This window comes from Cervus canadensis, chromosome 28 (genome assembly GCF_019320065.1).
Source record: "Cervus canadensis isolate Bull #8, Minnesota chromosome 28, ASM1932006v1, whole genome shotgun sequence".
Lineage (NCBI taxonomy): Eukaryota > Metazoa > Chordata > Mammalia > Artiodactyla > Cervidae > Cervus > Cervus canadensis.
Genome location: NC_057413.1, coordinates 49,785,804 through 49,805,994, shown reverse-complemented (window position 1 = coordinate 49,805,994; position 20,191 = coordinate 49,785,804). Strand labels below are relative to the sequence as shown.

General features: G+C 33.1%; 2 protein-coding genes across 6 annotated transcripts in view; one reads left to right on the top strand and one right to left on the bottom strand.

The window, feature by feature from the left end:
• Positions 1 to 16,971, bottom strand: part of RUNX2 (RUNX family transcription factor 2) — a 232,936-nt gene extending 215,965 nt beyond the window's left edge. Inside the window, exon 1 of one of the 2 annotated variants that reach the window (XM_043449963.1) lies at positions 16,688 to 16,971. In XM_043449963.1, coding sequence (XP_043305898.1) covers positions 16,688 to 16,745 — 58 coding nt within the window. In that variant the 5' untranslated portion in view covers positions 16,746 to 16,971. The remainder of the gene's footprint in view (positions 1 to 16,687) is intronic. The other variant, XM_043449962.1, reaches the window with a different exon arrangement.
• The window catches only part of SUPT3H (SPT3 homolog, SAGA and STAGA complex component), a 347,771-nt gene that overhangs the window by 28,089 nt on the left and 299,491 nt on the right, over positions 1 to 20,191 (top strand). Inside the window, exon 1 of one of the 4 annotated variants that reach the window (XM_043449968.1) lies at positions 15,222 to 15,620. The exons of 2 other annotated variants lie outside the window; for them this stretch is intronic. In XM_043449968.1, the coding sequence (XP_043305903.1) occupies positions 15,595 to 15,620 (26 nt within the window). In that variant the 5' untranslated portion in view covers positions 15,222 to 15,594. Of the gene's footprint in view, positions 1 to 15,221; positions 15,621 to 19,395; positions 19,938 to 20,191 lie in introns of those variants that run through there. One more of the 4 variants, XM_043449969.1, reaches the window with a different exon arrangement.

Below are 20,191 nucleotides of genomic sequence, written 5' to 3'. Positions count from 1 at the left end.
TTATATCACAAAATTTAGTCTTCAAAACTGCTTGGTTTGCTGAAAGTTTTAAAGTTTAATTCTTTGGTAAAAAACAAAACAAAACAAAAAAACTGGCCAACCTGGATATAACCTCTCTGTTATATCTCCTGTATCCTCTATTAAGCCCCCTCTAATACATCCTCTATTGCCATTTAAAGGCACAAGCATATATATATATATATATATTTTTTTTTTTTCTTTTGCATATTCAGGTTTGACTTTATCTTTTTTTAATAGTACTAAATTATAGTGATTTCATAAGATATTCTTGAGATTTTTTTTTAGCTTTGATATATTTATTTTCATTTAAATCTCAAAACATCCATGGAGGGCGGGGCAGGTAAGATGGATTTTTCCTCTTATTTCGCAGATGGGGAAACTAAGGCATGAGGAGGTGGTTAGTTTTCTTAAAGCCATGCAGGAGAGTAGAATGCTCTAGAATTAAGTTCTTCCATCTGCTTGTCTTTTTTCATTACTTTTTCTACTTAATCATTGCCCTCTGTTAGTGCCTTCTTAAAATATACATCTAGGGCTGCAGAAGGAAAAACTCAAAAAGATAGATGTCAGGATTCAGCAGAAATGAGCATAGTTAGCTGAAAGTTAGGACGAAGAAATTGAATTTTAAATGGAAGGATAAACCTTCAGGCATGGAATGGTGAAAAAGCTTGCACAGATTCCTATTGTTTATTAGTGGCTCCCTAAAGACCAGAATTGAGAAGGATTGTGGTTATGCAGGGTCTCAGTGGGAAAAAATGCCTTCTACCATGTCTGCTGTGAATAGCCTTCTGCTAGCCAGGAAGTACTGTTAAAAATAATCTTCTCTCCAGAATGTAATAAATATGGCAGACACAGAATTTGGAAAAGCCATAGAGAGTTTGGAAAAGCCATATACAGTTCAGTATGATAAGTGATGAAACTGAAACTTTGAAAAACTGTTTTGTTTAATATCATTATGACTATGTAAATAGATTTTACATTTGCAGCTTAGTCCTTTAAAAATCCTATCGCACTAGAAAAATTGGGGGTGAGTTTGGAAGCTTAAGAAAAAAACAGGAAAACGGAATCCTGTAAAAAAATCAAAAGGAAAAATTTATTAAGACTATGTCCTCTGACTGTAATTAATTTTTCACTATGAATTTCTGATATCCTGGCTGACTGTCATGCTTTGTATTTTTTTTTTTTCCATGCTTTGTATTTTTAAGTTTGTTTCCTTTGTGGGGCTACCTATTAGATATTCAGGTGTGCTGAAGAAGTAGATAACTGGTCATGAGGAACATTTTAATATACTGCCCTCTTATTAGCATTGATCTGTTTGATTTTGATTCAGTTAGGTTCAGTGGAGATGTTCTGAGCCTCATAAGAATGAAGCCTGCTTTAGAGAATAGTATATGGCAACTGCTAAACTACCCTGCTTACAAACAGTCCCTTACACTTCAAATTTAAAAATTCTCAACTTGCACTTGTTTTATTGTCTCCCTTGTCTAGCTCATTACATTCTTCATTTCTTAAATGAGCTTCCTTGCTCCATTCACCCGATATATTCCTCTTGTTGTCTTTAAGGCCAATTCACCTTTTGTATGCAGGTTTCTTTTCTCTCTTTCCAGCCAAGAGTAAAAGGCTGAATCTTATACAACTTCCTTACCTGAAAAGTTGACATGCTTTTGTCTGTTCTTAATTTTTAATGGATTTTAAATGTGTGGTAAGCATATCTCTTTGTGGGCTCTATCACTATTGGTGTGCCCAGCCTAAGTATTAACCACTTTAGGTAGTTTATGTACACACATGGACCTTCCACTGGTAGCTTGAAATCTGAACCAGTGCACATCCACATGGTGGACATGAATGAAAAGAGAATTCAGATCGAACAAAAAGAAATAAACAGTACCCGAATGGGCAGCTAAGGGCATGTCCTTTCTAAGGGTGGAGAGTAAGAATAAGTATATAGGTAAGGGGAAATTGAGTCTGAGTCACTGAGGGAGTTCTCAACTGTATAAGAAATAAAAGAGTTGAAAATTCTCTTCAGAGCAGCCTAGGAAATCCTTCAGAGAGGATGAATTTCTAGGAACTCTGTAATAGTCTAACTCCTGTTAGTGTACTACTGAATCTAGGAGATGCTCCAAACCTTGTAGATGTACTTTTTCTTTGTCATGTCTACTTCCTACTGCCTTTTATTTCTCTAAATTGAGGAACCTGAATTGCTATCTCATCTGACAATTTTTCACATACTCAGTTGTCTTCTGTATTGCCTGTTTCATCCAGCTGATTGGAAATGGAAAAAAGACATGACTGGGCACCTGCAATTTTAAAATACTTAACAGTAAATATTAGTATAAAAATATCAAAGAGAGTAATTAGTTTTCAAAATGAGAGTCTGAAGCCCTGTCAGTTTGAGGCCTCTGAGCTTTTATAATGGGTTCTTAAAGACCTGATTGAGGAGCTGCCTAGCAGATGAGTACTCGAAGCCAGCGGTTGCCCTCAGCAGCCGTCTTGCCTCACGAGCTCTGCGCAGTCAGGGCTGCTGGGGAGCCATCTCAGGAACACAGGCCAGATAGTGTTTTTAACCTTCAGTAAGGAACTGAGAAGTTTGTGGGGATACTTCTTGTACAACATGGGTAAATTCAACCTGGTATCTAGTTAATACAGTTGTGCAGCTTAATCATTTATACAGTGTAATTATTGAGTTATTAAACAATTTGAATTTGTCGCATTCTTAAAGACCTTGTTTTACAAGAGAGAGTTATGTACCACGGATCCACTTTCATGTTCAGGCAAGGTGGATTAATTGAGGGGTGAACGTGAGAGTTATCTTTAGGTTTGAAAAGTTATGTTTACAAGTGGAAATGATTAGTCTTTCTGTCAGTTTCTTGCAAGTCTCTCAGAATTAGTAATTAGGAGTGAACAAGGAGGTGCTCTTCGCTCGGTATCAGACAAACTGTGGAACAGAAATGGAGTGGACAACTTCAGGGAGCTGGTAACACCTTCATTGAATGTTATTTTGAATGGGGCTTGTCACATTCTGTGTTTTCCGGGGATCTTGTGAAAATACAGGTTCTGATTCAGAAGATGGAGGCCTGAGGTTCTGCATATTTATATATGCTGATGCTGCTGATCTGTGGACCACACTCTTGAGTAGTCAAATTTATTTATTAAAAAATTTAAAAAAATTTTTAAGTGGGGGAAAATTGCTTTACATAAGTGTTGTGTTGGTTTCTACCATACAGCAACACAAATCAGCCATAATTATACATTTGTCACCTCCCTCTTGAGTCTCCCTTCCCTCCCCTCAGCCCACCCCTTTGGACTGAGTAGTCAGGTTTAGACTTTGAAGAGGATTTAAGAATTGGAAAGTTGATTATGTGTAATAACTGCAGTGATTTTTTTTTTCTGATTGGCTGTAGGTACTTTCCATGTGTTGTCTTACTTTTCACAGAAAACGTTCAAGGTAGGTGGTAATATTTTTAGGATGAAGAGATTGAGGCACAGGGAGCTTAAGTAGCTTGCTCATGGTTTTGTAATTGGTGTGACTGGGATTTAAAGTTAAAAGATATCAGAACCTTTGCTAAATCTGTCATGTTTCCATGAGATTCTGTTGTTTTTGTAAAACTGATTTTTGCACATAAAAAAGAGTTTTAAATTGTGGGAATGTACTTCATTTCTTACAGCTTGAGTATGGGATGAAAAAAAACCCAACCCAGCATTGTTCCCAGTAGCGAATTTGTTCTGTGGGTTCAGGAAAATAAGCTTTTTAAACATTAAAGCATACTGTCAACTAAATTTTAAAAATGATAATATTTATTCATTTTTTAGTGGAAAAATATTGGCAAGTATAAAAAACAAAGTTTTTCATAATTCTGTTATCTAAACATAGTTTTGAGTTCCTCTGATACACTTGCACACCCATATATAATTTTTTAAAATTGGAATTGTGTTGTGTACACCTATTTTTTTCCTACCAACTGCAACTTTAATAATGACATAGCGACACTCTAATTTACCCTTTGCCATTTTTTCTCTTAATCATTGACAAGTTCACCCTCTCTCCAGCTACAGTCAAATTGTCCTTATTCTTCACCCCTCCCAATAATTGCTGCCAAATTCTGCTGGTTTCTTTGTGTTATCTCTTTAACTTGCCTGTGTTTTTCACATCCAGGCTCGATTTCTTTCTACTAGTTAATAATGACTAAATCACCATGTAATTCTTCAATTCATTCTCCTTTGCTTCCTTGGTTGACTATTTTGACTGCACATAAAACCTTTTGTCTTTTCTTACATCTTTTTATTGACTTTGATGAAATCAGTGTGAATACTTGTGCAGTTTAAAGTCAATAAAGTTACCTGACCCTGTTAGCTTTTATTTCTAACTAAAAAAATTTTTTTTTTAACTTCTTGGCACCATTGCGAGATAAGGTACCAGTTTGCATGTTTCCTTTTTAATGTGGTATCTATGATTTTATACTTGCATGTGTTTATTTAATTTTGCTAAGTGATTTGTGTCTTATTTAGGCTTTCTGAAGTTGTTGGTTTGCAGAAGATTGGAGAAGTCTCTTGATGTTTGTAGATGCTCAAACAGCTTTCTCTTCTTAGTTTGTTATTCTCAAAAATGTCTCATCTACCTGTCATCACCTATGGCTTCTGGTCAATGCATCTTTTCTCAGTGGAGCCATATAGATTGAGAAATGTAGTCTCACAGCTTTATTCCTACCCTCTTGCCAGAAAAAAAAACCAGCTAAAGCTCTCTTGTGGCTTCTCTAAGATTTTTTTGTCTTAAATAATAACGGAGAAATGGTTGTGGACGTAATTGGGATGAACAGTGCATGTCAAAAGATTTACTTCCTAGAATCATGTACATAATCTGTTTGGTAGGTAAAGAAAAATGTACCCTATGAGTGGATGTTTGGAAGCATCAAAGATTCAAGTAAGAGATCAAGGAAGAGTTTAAGAAATTACGGTTAGACATTAAGACTTAGAAATTAAAGTTACCTTGGTCACTTAGCCTAAGTGTGGCCATATAGGCCTTTTTAGGTAGGACAGTGAGGTCTGGTAAAGGGAATGTTGTGGATAGTTACAGGAACTAGGATTTGACTCCAGATCTGACCAGACGCCCAAGCCTGTGATTAAAATGATTATTGTTTAAATTTTATAAAGAAGAAAGATTGTAAATTCCTTATGTTCAATTTAACAGCTTAATTTTTAACTCCTAAAATGGTATGTTCATATCATGTGAAGTATATACTGTGTGGTATGGACATTAAATAAGATTATTGATTCTAATGATAGGTTAAGAGTTCTTTATTGCCTTGGAATTTTCATCTTCTGATTAAACCTGACCTAACCTTATCACTTGGTATCCTCCTCAGTTTTATTTGTTCTTAATCTTTCTGATCCTCATTGATCAGTATTACTAAAAGTTACACTTTGGGAAACTTCAGAGATGCAAAGATTCTCTCTTTGTATTTTGTCACTTTAATAAAACTTCATGTTACCGAGAAGTAACACCTTTACAGATGAAACTGGGGATTATGAATTGACTTCATTAAGGTTGTGAATGACACTTAATAACACCTTACTTAAGGTGGTAATTAAGAGTGAGAAGCTTGGGTCTGAAACCCAGCTCTTCAATAGTGTGTCCTTGGGCAGATTTTATTACCTCATTTTCTGTTTCCTCATCTGTAAATAATTATAATGCCCATCTTATATAAGAGAGTTGAGAGAATTAAAGGAAATAATGTTTATAAAGGGTCTAGCGTAGTGCCCTGCACAATAATCATTCAAGAACGAAAAGCTAACATAAAAACAAAATAGAGTTTCAGTTAAAAATCAGGAAGGTATGTTGGGCACATACATTTTCTTAAAATATGTTACTTTGAACTTAAATGAATTTAAAGTTTAAAATATTAGATTTTCACAATAGATTGAAATTATATACTTAGAGTATTTATTTAAACCTAGAATAAAAAAATATTAATTTGGGGGGCTGAATTCATCTCATTGAATTGTCTGTGCCTCTGACTTCATTTTCCTTTTTGATGTTACTTGGACACATCAGTGTTGACTAACATCTCTACTTGAAGGAAAGGGAGGAAAGTAACAAACTGAAATTTGAATGTTATCTGATTTGTGAAATACACTTTACAAATGTTTATAGGGGAGATAGTTTGGAAATTTATATACGTACCACTTGTCTTAATAACTTATTTGTGTCTTAAGCTTATTCTAAGTTGACTGTTGACTCCCAAACTTGGCTAATTTACCTGGAAGCTTGGCTTAAAAAAATTTCCCAAGACCCTCTCTTCCCCCCTCCCCTTCCTAAGACCTGTTCCTCAAGTGATTCTGTTGATCAGTCAGATCTGGGTGTCACTGGCCTGCAACAACTCAAGTGTAGCACTATGAACTCAGTAATGGAACATACTTAGCCTTTTTTTTTTTTTTTTAATTAAGCAATAAGGCAGTTTACTTTGAAAGGTTTTTACGTCAAATACAAGTCTCCTTTGAAGAAAATTTATGCCATCTCAGAACTGTAACTACTCATTATAATATGATCACCAGAAAAGTATTTACATTTAAGTTGGAGTGGTTCCTTTTTTCTTTTTTTAGAAACATGTAAATCAGATAAAGATAGAATCTTCTTTATAATTTTATTACTCTTATATTACCAAATTTCTGTTTATGACACCTTGCTTAGAACATATCTCATGAAATGGTTTACGCTTGTGTGGCTCCAGAGTAGCCCTGGGCTTAGAGTGAGGCAAGCACTGTGCCCAGGGCGCAGTGTTTGAGGAAGCACTCATTCCAGGGCTGTGCGTTAGGATCTCCTAAAATTCTGAACCCCGGGCGCCTGCCTGCTTGCCTCACTCTCTTCCAGCCCTGCTCCAGAGAAGTAGACTGCATATAAATTATTTTAATTTTAGTTTAGCATAATCTTATGCATGCTTGAATGTTTCATAAAAATAATCACAATGAAAGTAGTGTAGCCAAACCCAAATTTACATTATCCACAAAAAATCCGTTCACTGTTGGAAAAAGATAACATTATGATTTTATTCTTGCTTGTTCAGTGATTGTCAGAGTTTCAGAAATTCCAGTTCAGTTGAATCTTGTCTCAAACTGAACTGTGCTTATTTTATCTACTGGCAGCTATTTGAAATCATTAGTTCTCTATCATAAGTTTCTTAATTTGATAAGGAGTATATTCAACTCTTATACTTATGGATGATCATTGAAGTAATAAGTAGTAACTTCAGTTTTACTGGAGTTCTGTTAATAATTTTAGAATTCTTTGAGAATTTGCCTATGATTTTTCTTTTTCTTTTTTTTTCTTTTTTGAGTGCTACATCTGGAAATGCTCAAAAGTTGTTTGCCTTTTTAAGAGAACAGTTTGCAGTGAAAGTATAACTCCTTTAGAGGTGAGGTTCAAGTTAACGAATGATGAACCATAATGTGAGGAAGCATAATATTGTGAATTATTATTTGGCAAACATAACTAATGCAGGCATTAGCTGCTGAAGCCATTAATAAAATACTACTTGCAGAAAGCTAGAGAGATAGGCAATACAGAACTTTCTCTGTAAACTCTCAGAATGTAAACTAGAGTACAACCTAGCTTATTCAATAAGGACTAAATTCTTTAAGTTTGATATGTTTGTAGGTTCCATGATTAATGTGAAACTCGAGTATAAAAGGTGTATTTAGAATCTGTTAAAATTTGTAGATGTGACATCATTGTCGTCAGGCATTTTATTTCTTAAAGTTAGAATTTATTTAAATGCACTCTTTTTTTCCAAAATAAATTTTTATTTCTACTTACAGGGGTGCCAAAGTAAGTTTTCCTAAATAAAATTATGTAATATTTAGGTCCGTTGATAGTGTTTAAAGTAAACAAAAATAAACCCATAACAACCAAGGGTGGAGGAGTATCTAGATTTGTTTTTAGCTTTCTTTTTCTTGGTTTCTCAGAAGTGTATCATATTATAAATACATTCAAAATGTTTTTCTCTGAGGATATGTAGCATTCCTATAAAGGTTAAATCAATAAAAATGATTTGGACACATTCCTAAGCATGGCTAGAACAGGTAGCCCGTTGTTTTAGGTACCCTTGAGTTTCTGGAGCAGATCATTATGGCGTAGCAAAAGAACTTACTAAAAGTTGCTTTCTATGTGTAGATGCATCAGCTTAAAAAAAGCAAGATTTTCTGACCTTCTAGAAATGAATATTTTTAGAGTAGCCCTGTGAATATTGATTTAATGATATGTTTTAAACTCCAAGTTCGAAGCGTTTTTTTTTTTTTTTTCCCTCTTCTCCGAATGCTGAAGATACACCATAATTGATAAGGAAGAGGTACGTACAGGAAAAATGCAATGGGAGAGCCTTTCCAGCCAGTTTAGAATAAATGGTAGTCTTATGAGTAAAGAAAGATTCGCACATTATAATTGCAAAATTAGGAACGAGATGTGATTCTTTTTAGTCTTGCCAGTTTAGAAGAAAATTCCGTAGTCACTGGGATGTTATCTGTTCATGTGAGCAGTTCAGAAGGCAAGCTTACATTTGAGCATTTACTTTAAAAAGCGTATGTGCTTCTCCTTTGCTCACTGTTGACTTCTTAGTGTGGTATTGTTGCTAGGGTTTTATTTTATGCGTTTGCTTCCTGCTTTCTTGTTCATTTCATGTTTGAGTGTGTAAGTTTTAAGTTCATATGTAAGTTTTCAGATCATACTCTTTTCACAGCTCCTTTTCAAAAACTACCTGTCAGCTTATAATAATACGGTAATTTTTCTAAAAGTTTCCTTTAAAACAGCATTCAGGATATTGGATGTTTTCTGATCATGGAAGCGTAATGAATTGACCATGTGTTTGGCAGAATAAAGTTTAAATCAAAGTGGAGAATTTGAGTTACAGATATTAATGTAGTTTCATTATTCAAAATTTCTAATCTTGTACATGTAACATATATTTACTTTGTGCATAACTACTTTATCGAAAATACTGTTATTTGTTGGAACACATGATTTCATTTCGTAGCTAAGAAAATAGTTTGAATGTGTCTCAGTAAAAATTTTTTTATGTATATAAACTTATATAGAATGGTTAGCCACTTAATACTGAAGTAATTTAGCAATTTAAGCCAAATATTTTGCTCTCTTAAAGATAGTTATTGTATCTCTTGATATATTTGGATTTATCATATTAAAAATAAGAATATTTATGAAAATAAAGTAAGCTAATAATCACATGACTCAATTTTCTCTCTAGATACTTGTGTATGATAACTTTTTAAAAATCTCCCTAGGTGTTTTCTTTGGTCCTATTGGTACACTAAAATATTCTGCAATCCGCTCGCACATATTATAAGGGAAATATATTGTTACATCTTTATTGTTAAATTAAGAGTGATGATCTTCTGACAATACTGATTATCTATATCTAGGTTAGATAATAGCATTTTAAAAATAAGGTGGATACTTGTGGTAAAAAGTTTTAAAAAGGTTATACGTTTTCCTCCTAAAATAGAGAACATATTATGTGTGTTTAGTTTTAACTGAGGGAATGTAAAGAATTCTGTGTGAACACTGGAGTTTTAAGAATACGAGAAAGAGGAGTTTCTACTATGGAGAGTAGGTTGGATTAGTGATCAAAGGTTTGGATTACATTGACTTTCATGTTTATATTGCTTTACAGATGTTCTGTAGTGTACTGTCTTTGTCAGTATATCTGTTTTATGGATTCCCTTCTTAAATCTTTTTATTTTTGTGTTGAACTCTGTAAGAGCAGTACCAATTTTTTCTGCATTTTGTCAAAAGCTGAATTACCTGAAAAGCTTTACAAATTTCATGAGAAGTAAAAATTAATCTTGCTAGATTACCTTTTGTAACCAGCTATCTTGCCTGATTTTGGATGCTACTGCCTTAATGGAGATTTCTCGTAGACATCTTCTTATGATGTCTTATTATTTTTTAATTGGGTGTTAAGGTCCTTATAAGAAGTGCTTGTATAGTTTTACATTTATATGTTTTATGGAAATCACAGTGATTGGTAATAATGTAGATTCTTAGCATAAAGAACTTTTCTTTCTGTGCTAGTAATCTGATAGAAATTTATAAAATAAAGTGAGAAATCACTTTTCAAAAAATAGGGTTTCTTTGAGGTTTATTTGCAAAAAATCTTTACAATAAAATTTTTATTGATTAAAAGGAACATGCACTCTGTAACTTTTGGATACCCTTGTGTCTAATTCTGGGATCAGATTACGCTAATACAGTAAAACTAGTGGGATAAAAAATATTAATTGTAAAATACAGCCCTTTTTTTTTTCCAGTTTCTTAGTGAGTGAATTCACTTTATTTAGAGCCATTTAAGTAGTTTTTAATCATTTGGTAGAAGTGATGATACCTTTTCACTTGAAGATTATCTTGGAAATTTGAAGTTTAAATTGGGAACTTCAGTAGAAAAGTTAGACATAAAATTAATTATAATTATTACTATCAAAATAACCAAATTAATATAGTGCCAAATTGTTTACCTCGATTATATTGTCAATGAGTAAATATGTAGAAAATACACCTGTTTAGTACCAGACCAGAATTGTTCTTTGATATGATGTATATAAACGGGTATTTGTTAACAGATTAATTGCATTTCATACTTTCCCTTGTGAAATATAATAATTTGTTTAACTAATACCAGTTTTTAATGTAAATTTATAACTGGAAAATAACATCCTTGTGTTTCACAAGTGTGTTTTAATCTTGTATTGCCTAATAGATGGCCTAATCTCTATTGTTGGTTTTACAGATTAACATTTCTCTGTTAGTGTACATGCAAAAAGTAATTGATTATCTTTCCAAATGAACTTCAAACCATACCTCAACTAACTATAATTATTTTCTTCCTGGTTTACAGTTATTATCCCAAGTTTCTCTAGTCACTTATGTATATGCATGCCTATACTCAGGCAAATTCATATACTACATATTAAAATTTTCATAATTGGAAGAAATTGAAGTTGTATATATGTGGCAAATACATACCTCTATATAAAAATATGTCCATATCAATGGAAAATTCTGTGGAATACTGCAACATCATTATTAGAATTTTTCTAAAGAAAGAGTGGATATGCATTTTTTAAACCTTACTATTATTGTAATTTGGCTAGTATTTTTCCTTTATTTCCTTTTTTTAGCTTGTGCTTTTACCAAACCATACAGTGGATTTAGTTGCTAGATATTTGACTGCAAGGCATATCTAACAATAAGGAGTGTATAAACAAAGTTTGGCACACTCGTGGGTCATATAATTTTCACAAACCTGTAAATGTGTATTGAAATTTTGAGTTTTTAACTTTTAAGTTTTTTACATAGATATATTTTTATAAGTGAGGGTATAATAATTTCAGTAGATAGCACTGATAATAAAAATTGAAAAGTAAAGTAAAATTATTTGGTTTTGTGGTAAAAGTTATTGGTCTTGCACAGGCTATTTAGATGTACCTTGTTAGGACTGTCACTTCTCTAATGTAACTCTCACGTATAATTTCTTAAGGGATGGTAATAGAAGTCATGCAGATAACAGACTTGAAACTAATGGCCACCATAATCTTAAGTACACGTCTGGGAATAATGCAGCTTGTTAACTTTTCTGACATCACTACATCTAATTTTAAAGTATCTTAAATATCATTAAAATTGCATTCACTTAATGTGTATATAGTGCAGAAATCCTTGTTTTGTGGGCAGTTGATTGGAAAATTGAAAATCACTTAGAGCTAAAGTCACACGTGGTATGATTTTTAGTCCTGAACTGCGTGTTGGATGTTGGACTTATGAGTAGTAACAAGAACATGGAGTCTTTATAGGAGATGTATAAATAATGAAGTTTTTTCACTGCATGCATTAAATGCTTGTGTAGAACTCAATTCTACAGCACCTTTTGAGTTATCTTAGATATCCTGATGAATGATGAGGTTTTTATTTATGTAAGACAGCATATTTATGAAAAAATACACCTCAGAGTTAACATCCTGTTCAACAACAACAGTAAACACCCGAAATGATTGATATAGTGTTGCTTACATTCAGCACTGTACCAAAGTTGAATCCTACGTCTTTAGTAAATAATATAAAGGAGAGAAATTCCGAAGAATTCAACATAAGATGAAGATTTTCGTATACAATGTAATAAAAGAGCATTTAATCTCAGTTGCTATACAGATCTTTAAAAATTATGTGGAAATGTATGTGTGCTTGCTGTTAAATGGACAAAAGCTTGTGGTCAGCTGTAGTTAAAATTGTAAGGAGGCTGCCTTTGAATAAGGTATAGAATTTCCCCATTATTTTTTGAATTGTAACACATTAAACAGAATACATATTGACTGAATTCCATAAACTTTGAAATGGCAATAGATTGTATCAAGGTGTATATTTTCATTATGTGAAACTTCCTTCTCTGAAAATTTGTTTTAAAACTAAGTGTTTCATATTTCTTGAAGCATTTCCATGTACTTTAGACAACTTAAAGTATTTTGCTCATTAGAAAATACTTGAGTATGGAGTTCATTGTTATCCTTATTATGGGAGACTAATGACAGGCTTCTTTTTTTTTTGGATAAAAATTTCTATTCAGTCGAGTTCACTGGTGTAGGAGATAAAGATAGTGCATTTTGGTTACCTCATAGGAAGACTGTGTAAATTAGCGTAGATTTTGCTAGCACCCATTTACTAATAAGTTTTGTATGGCAAATAGCTAGGAAAAATAGTTATGCTTTAATCATATTATAGTTTTTTGTTCATGGGAAGGATTTTTTCATATTGAAGGTATTTGCCTGTTTGATCATATGTATATTATTTTTACAGAGACACAGTGTAGAGGTAGACTGTTCCAGTGAAACTTAATGTAAAATTATCTCTAAAGACTTTCCTTAGGTAATTAATTGCATTTGCAATCTTAATTCTTTTGAGGAGCTTCGTATGACCTCACTGTTGTCTTAGAGTTGTCCCATTTAAGTTTCTTGGAACAAAGGTTAGAACAGCATGGAAGGTTGGTATTTGTATGCTTTGGAGAGGAGTTTGAGATGTTACCCTGTTTTGCCATTAGTTTTCAAGTATGCATGGTTGCATCATTAATCATAGGAAATGCAAAAATAAATAATCCAGTCCCATTGGATTTTTTTATATGAATACTTACCTTCTCCCTTTTTTGTATATACAGTTGAGGTATTTAGGTAACCCCTAACCTTTTGCTTCAACAAAGAAGTACAGTATAAAAATATTACCACAGTTTTCATGTGAGCAGCTCTTGAGAAGGGAAAAAAAGCCCTCTAGATGAATATTTGTTGGGGGAAAAAAAGTTGTGATACAGAATGTCTTAACTCAGCCCCAATACAGTACTTGAGGACCACCAGTGTATAAAATTGAAAGCACATGAGTTTTGAAGCACTAGAAAAGGTTTGTAATTGATTAGCGCTGCTTGAAAGTATTGAAGTACAGTGAGTTTTGATTTGTGAATGGTTCTATTCAATAAAGATTAATTCTGTGTGTTTGATAAAATCTTACTGCCTTCAATGAGTGAGTTTTTTCCCCCCTCTGCAGTTTATTTAACCATCAAATATTTCAGTGTTCTTTTAACAAACTGGAACATTTCTATCTTACTGAATTTAGCATTAGCATGACTGATTTAAATAAGTCAAACTATCAGTGATTAGCTTGAAGGGTGTAATTGAATAGATTAATTTTTTCTTCTTTTAAAATGACTAGGATATATCATAATATAACCATGTGTATTTCATGCTTTCTTGTGATTTAAAGACTATCAGGAGGTTTACATAGACTAACAAAAATTTTTTTCTGTGATTTCTTTTAAATCTTTTACATTCTAAAATATAATGTTTAAACGTGAAATCTTTACCACTTTTCATGTAAAATTATGGTTATTTACTCTTATGTAAAATAATTCATCATAAGTACCTTTGGAAATTGCATCAGTCTTGTTAGTATGTTCTTTTTAAATCATCTCCCTGAATTTTGGAGTTTAGCGCTCTTATTTTAGAAGCAAGTTGTGATACTTTGTTCTATTCAATCTTGAAACTATAAAGTCACTATCATTGATATGAACCACAAGTATTGTTTTGGAAGTCAGTGTTCACACATCACGTTCTGTCGGGCACTATGATCAGTTGCGAAGTTTTATGTAGAAATTGTCTGTCAGCTGATATATTTTCATAAGTAAGTTTTTAATGGTAAGATACTCCATGAGTTACATCTATTTATTTTAACAGACTTCATTTATGATAAATAATGAACAGATTTTGAGTAGCACAGATTGAAAATTCATACACACACACACACACACTCTCACACAGTCACGCATACACTCACTCACACTCTTTTCCCTCATTATTTTGAGGTGAAGCAGTTGGTCAGCTTTGTCCCTCACCTAGGAAGAGCCTGAACTTTTAAAAGTATTTTACAAAATTGGAGTACATACTTTTGACATTTCATTAGGTTATTTTGGTGATCAATTATGTAAAAAATTAAAGCCTAACGTGAGGTTTCAGACTTCAGATAGATTCCGGAAGGGGGAAATGTTTGTAGTGTGATGATACCCTGTACCTCCTGTCCACCACCCACCTGTAATTAGTCCGGTGAAGTGGGTTCATTTTATGTTCTCTATCCAGGCTCTCCAATACTGTTTGGGTGCGGGAAGGGGTAAATTCCACTTTGCAGAAGAGGAAGACTTAAGTTATGATGTATAAGCATGCATGACGTGTGATAGAAGATTATCTAATTCACTGTTCTCCCTTGTTTCTAACTTGATCAAGTTTTGGTAAATTTTACTGCAGAAATAGTTATGAAGGATGTTACAGAAATGTAAGACTCCCTGACATGATAGAATAAAGAACATTTTAACATATTTTTTGTGACTATATTAATAACTTTAAATCTAATGCTGAAATAGTGCTTGAAATTTGTGTTCCTAATCTGGTTTGAAAAGTCATTATATTTTTAAAGCAGAGTAATATTGTGAAGAGTAACTTCTTGAGGTGCCTGTTTCAAGTTATCCCTCCATATAACAATCGTTTTAAGCATTTTTTCCCCTCTTCTTGAGTAGGAACAGCAAAAGTTTCCACATAGAAACTGTAATTATAAGAGTTGTTAATGCAGTCTACTTGTGTATATGTTCTGCTTCCTTAATGCAGAAGTTTTTACAGTAACGCTTATTACCTTCCATTACATTAAAAAATAATCTGTGATTATTGTATTGGATGTGCTATAACTGAGGGGGTCCACTTAGACTTGTTGAGGAGTCACTGCAGCAGTTTTACATTTTTTTGGTAAAATACATAGTACATTTCCTCACCCTTTCAAGAGAAACCATTTTTCTCCTTCAGGTTTAATTATTTCTCTTTGACCGAAACTAAGACTGATCCTCTGGTAGCCAGTTAAAATGTGTGAAGTAGGAGGAGTAAAGGAAACTCCAATCGTTAGTTGTAAGTTATAAAGCAAAGTTAATACAGGTATACACAGCAAAATGATTTATTTTAAGGGATAAAAGAAAATTTTATAAACTTGTCTTATAGAACATGCTGGACATCATAAAGAAAATCTTGTAAGTGTTTGGCTATTTTACTATAATACCATCTTAGCTGATGAATGTTAAAGTAGTTTACTTTTTGTATCAACACTAACTGGAAATTAAATATTAATACCATATTATGCCTGTTTTATTTAAAGTCCAGGATGACTTAATTGGTCTGGCTCTTTTAAATCATGCAGAGTATCCTTACAGAATTTTCCTTTTTATGAGACTAACCGATAACTCACTTGGTAGGTTCAAGAATATGATTAAAAGAATCCTAGACGTTTCGATGTTTGCTGTGTGTTTATAACAAGTTCTACATATGGATAATAGTGTATAGATGTAAATGAAAATTATATAGAAAGTTATGATTGCATGTAAGTTTTTGAAGACTTCTGTGAGCTTCTTAATATCTTGGATTCCTGGGCAACTATAAAGAGTTTTTAAAAATGGCTGTTACATACTTATCATAATTTTTTTTCAGTTGAGTATATGCTTCAGTTCTGTAAAATTGTTTAGAAACAAGCTTGTGCAGATAGCTTATGATGCAGTTTAAAATTATAAATAGATATCTTTTAGTTGAGCTGGTTAAAATGTTAGTCATACTGCAGGTTTCTTTCTCTGTTTTGCATGCTGGAGTATAATGTCAAGATACTTCTGTGGTCTGTTATTTTGTAAAATTGCTTCCTTTTTAAAGTTTGCTCAAATATTGGGAGCTGCCGGAATGAATACTTTTCACAATACTTTGACTAATTTAGTGTCTAATTTTATTTCAGTGAGGGTTAATGAGAATATTAAACTTTGCTTTACTGTTTCAGCTACCTCATTTCTATAACCCTAGAAAACATTTAGACTAATGTGAGATAATTTAATTTTTTTCTATTTCAAGTCATTAGCCCGAGAAGTAGATAAGTTACAGATGCCAGAAGCACATTTGTACTGCAATTTCATTTTTCAGCTTTCAGTGCAACAAAACAGCATCATTATGACCTTTCATATAATGTTAGCCGGCGAAGCTAGCAAGTTTATCCGAGCAACATACCTTTCTGTTTAACAGGTTCATCTCTGATAGGATTTTAAAATATGATAACACTTACCCCAAAAGAAGTTTTGCTGACATGGTGTCACTGTGCTGAAGAGGCTGTTTGATGCCATAGTCCCTCCTTTTTTTTCAGATAGAACTTGTACCCTCTGTTGTAAATTCTGCTTGCAGCCTTAAACTGAAAACACAAACCATACCCAAACCTTGTTTTAGTTTTACAGTATGCCTGCAGTACATAGACTTGATATTTATTTTTTTTCTGTCAAGAAATTATGTAGCTGGTAGCATGGGAAAAGCAAGGAAACAAAACAAAAAAGAGAATGAGCAAATATTGGAAGGACCTACTATTACTGCATAGACTGTGGTTTAGAGAGCACTCACTGACTCTGTTGGTCTCGGTGGCTGGTAGGGACCTGCGGAGATTAACCATTTAAAAACCAGAGACTTCTTGCTGTCCTCCTGGAGAAAGTTTGCACCGCACTTGTGGTTCTGTGGTTGTTTGTGAGGCGAATGAAGCATTCACACAATCCAAAAAAGCAAAAGCTTTCAAACTCCTTTTTTTTGCAAGCACTATTACTGGAGAGACAGAATCATGTGGTTTGTGACCTCACAGTACTCACAGTCAAGTGGGACTGCCTACCACTGTGGCTTCCCCCCCTTGCTCATGCTCTCTCTTTCTTTCTCTCTCTCCCTCTGACAAAAGGCTTGTGGTAAGGCCCTTCCTGGCATCCAGAAGGATATAGCTTTTTAATTTTTGTGACTCATGAGGATTTGGATAGAATACAAATGCTGAAGGAGCCCAAACTCCTGTAAGGTTAAGCGTCTGTGGAGCAGAGCTCTGCAGTTGGGGGCTTTCTTTTCTATCCCCCCCCTCCTATATTTTTGGTGCCTCCTTCTTTTATTTGGTTCATTATTGTGTCTGTGGAGAAGTGAGCAAAATTGGCTCAAGAGGCGGTGTGTGAAATCCTGAACAACAGTGATGATTTACAATAATTTACATCTTTGGACTGTATCACATTCTGGGGTCTGCTTCATATTTGCTGGGTGATTGGAGTCCTTCTGTTTTTCTTTTTCTTGTCTTCTTAAACTCGTGAATCTGTAACTCATTGTAAAAAAGTTTACCTTTTTAAAGGTCTGGTTGCAAACTGCTTGCTGGGCTTGACTGTAATTGGCTGTCATGAAAGTGTTAGTCTGGGAATTCCTTTACAAATATTAAATCATGTCTGTCTAGTTTATGTATGATCAATATTAGATGCCGGCTCCTACAATAAAGATGAAATATAATTAATACATTTTGTATTATATTTACCTTTATCTCATGGCTAGTTTGAGTATCTTATAAAAATGAATAGCAAGAATTATAGCATAGTTTATTGGATGGATCTTACTTTTCTTTATGCTTATAATAATTTTTTATTTTTCAAGGAAATATACTCATTTTGTATAATCCTTTAAATAGTTTCTTTGGATATTAGCTTTAACAGAGCCTTTGATAGCAAATCTTATACAAATATAAAGTAAAATTCTTATGTTGTAACTTAGATTGTTAAATGTTATTGATTTTTCTGAGCTCAGAACGGAGTGGGTTAACAGAAGCTGTATTTTTTGTTTATAATAGAAGCTTTGAAATAAATTACAAAATGCTGTGTGTAGTAAGGAATAATGCTCACAGAGTATGTGAGTCGTCTCGATTTGCTAATTCTGATTCAGAAGAAAATTGGAAACATCTTTGGGAAACTATCTCCTTTTTTGCCCCTTTGGACATGTATGTATAGAACTCATTTTCTTATTAGGATGATTATATATCATAGGCAGAGAATTTCATATTTATGAATAGAGCTTCCTGTTTTCATCAGTTGAGAGCGATGGGGTATTTTTCAACAAAAATTATCAAGCTGAACAGACCAATTTTCTAGGCATTTTTTGGCCATTTATCCACGCCACTCTGAATTTGCATGTTAGACTTCTTCCTGGTGTGATAGTAACCAGGAGTGGCATGAAGTAAATGACTGGGAGGGTGGGCGGAGACAGTGAATTACACAACATTATTCAGGGTGTATAATGGGGTAGGGCTGGGAAATACTAAGGAAGATATTAGAGCCAAAATGCCCCTTCCTGTGGTCATTCTAGCATACTTCAATATCTGCTTTTGGTTTATATTCGGTAAAGATAAATGTACTAATGTGTTCGTAAGTTTCTTAGAAAAAAATAATTCCACCAAAATACGCTGGGAGGACATGAAAATGACTTTAATCCTTTATTATTCAAATGTCTAGAACTTTTCCATAATAAACTTTCAGTGATCAAAGAAATACATTTTAGTGTTTTATTCAAAATACAGGTTTATCATGCCTCATCATGTATGTAAACAGATTTTACATTGAAAACTAAAAGATTTCATTTAACATGCTGTTATTCGTACAAAAAGAAAAGTCATTCGTTGATTCTCTTTCTTAAATAAGGCGTGCAGTGGGATCCATAGCTCTAATTAATATCTAAAGTAAGTTAAAGGAGAGCTTTGTCCAATAATTTGTGGAGTTTTCAAGCTTAATTCCATATGCTCATACAATAGTGCAGAATTAGGCAATTAAAAAAATGTAGTAGTCTGATAGGTAAATGCTTTTTTCTTTTCAGATTGAGTTTTCCAGTTAGGATTCTGTTACATCTTGTAACCCCAACTTTTTGCTAAATGTTTTCTCCCTTAAAATATATTTTTTTTTAATTAAGTGTACTTTTACCCTCTAAATTAACTGTGTGTGTGTTTGAATAATTTCTAACATCTATGTGTCTCTTAACTGCTTGTTGTCTTTTGCAGGTAACCCTTCTGCACATAATTTTTAGGTCAGAATAAAGCACTCTTACTGCTTAATAGCTTAGTAGATATTGTTGACTATGACCTTTCTGCTCTGGGTGAGGCCCATCTCATTCTGACTGGAGAACACAGTGAAGTCATGAGCTTTAAAGTTTGTGTATTCATTATCTGCACACACAAAAACACATCCATATATTTTTTTCTTTTTCTAAATTGAAAATCTGTCTTCTTTGGAGTAAATATTACTTTGGGGTAAAAATTTAAAAACAACAGTGATAATGGGTACACATTTGATAATTGACAGTTTGTTTCATTAGAAATAGCTTACCACATATGATGAAGAGAGACTGACTCAGCAAAGTCATTGCAGATAAAGCTCTTGATTATGCTTCACATCAGAAATGAAAACCACAGGGTTTTTTTTGTTGTTGTCTGTTTTTTAAAGACCCTCAAAACTTCATTTCTTCGGGGGATATATGAGTATTACGTTGAAGTAAGTAATGAATTTAAGTCTGTTGTATAAATTATGTATTGTAATGCCATGGAAATGAAATATAGCTTTGAACTTGAAAACAGTTTCACAAAAGTAATTTTGGTTCCCCATTACCTTATGTTTAATAAGTTTGTCAACATTGGTTGAACTTTTTATATTGTATATTGTTAGATGATATAACACTGTAATGTTTTAAATACTACATATAGCTTCATTGTTACCTTTTGAATAATTTTTAAAATTTTCTGAATTAA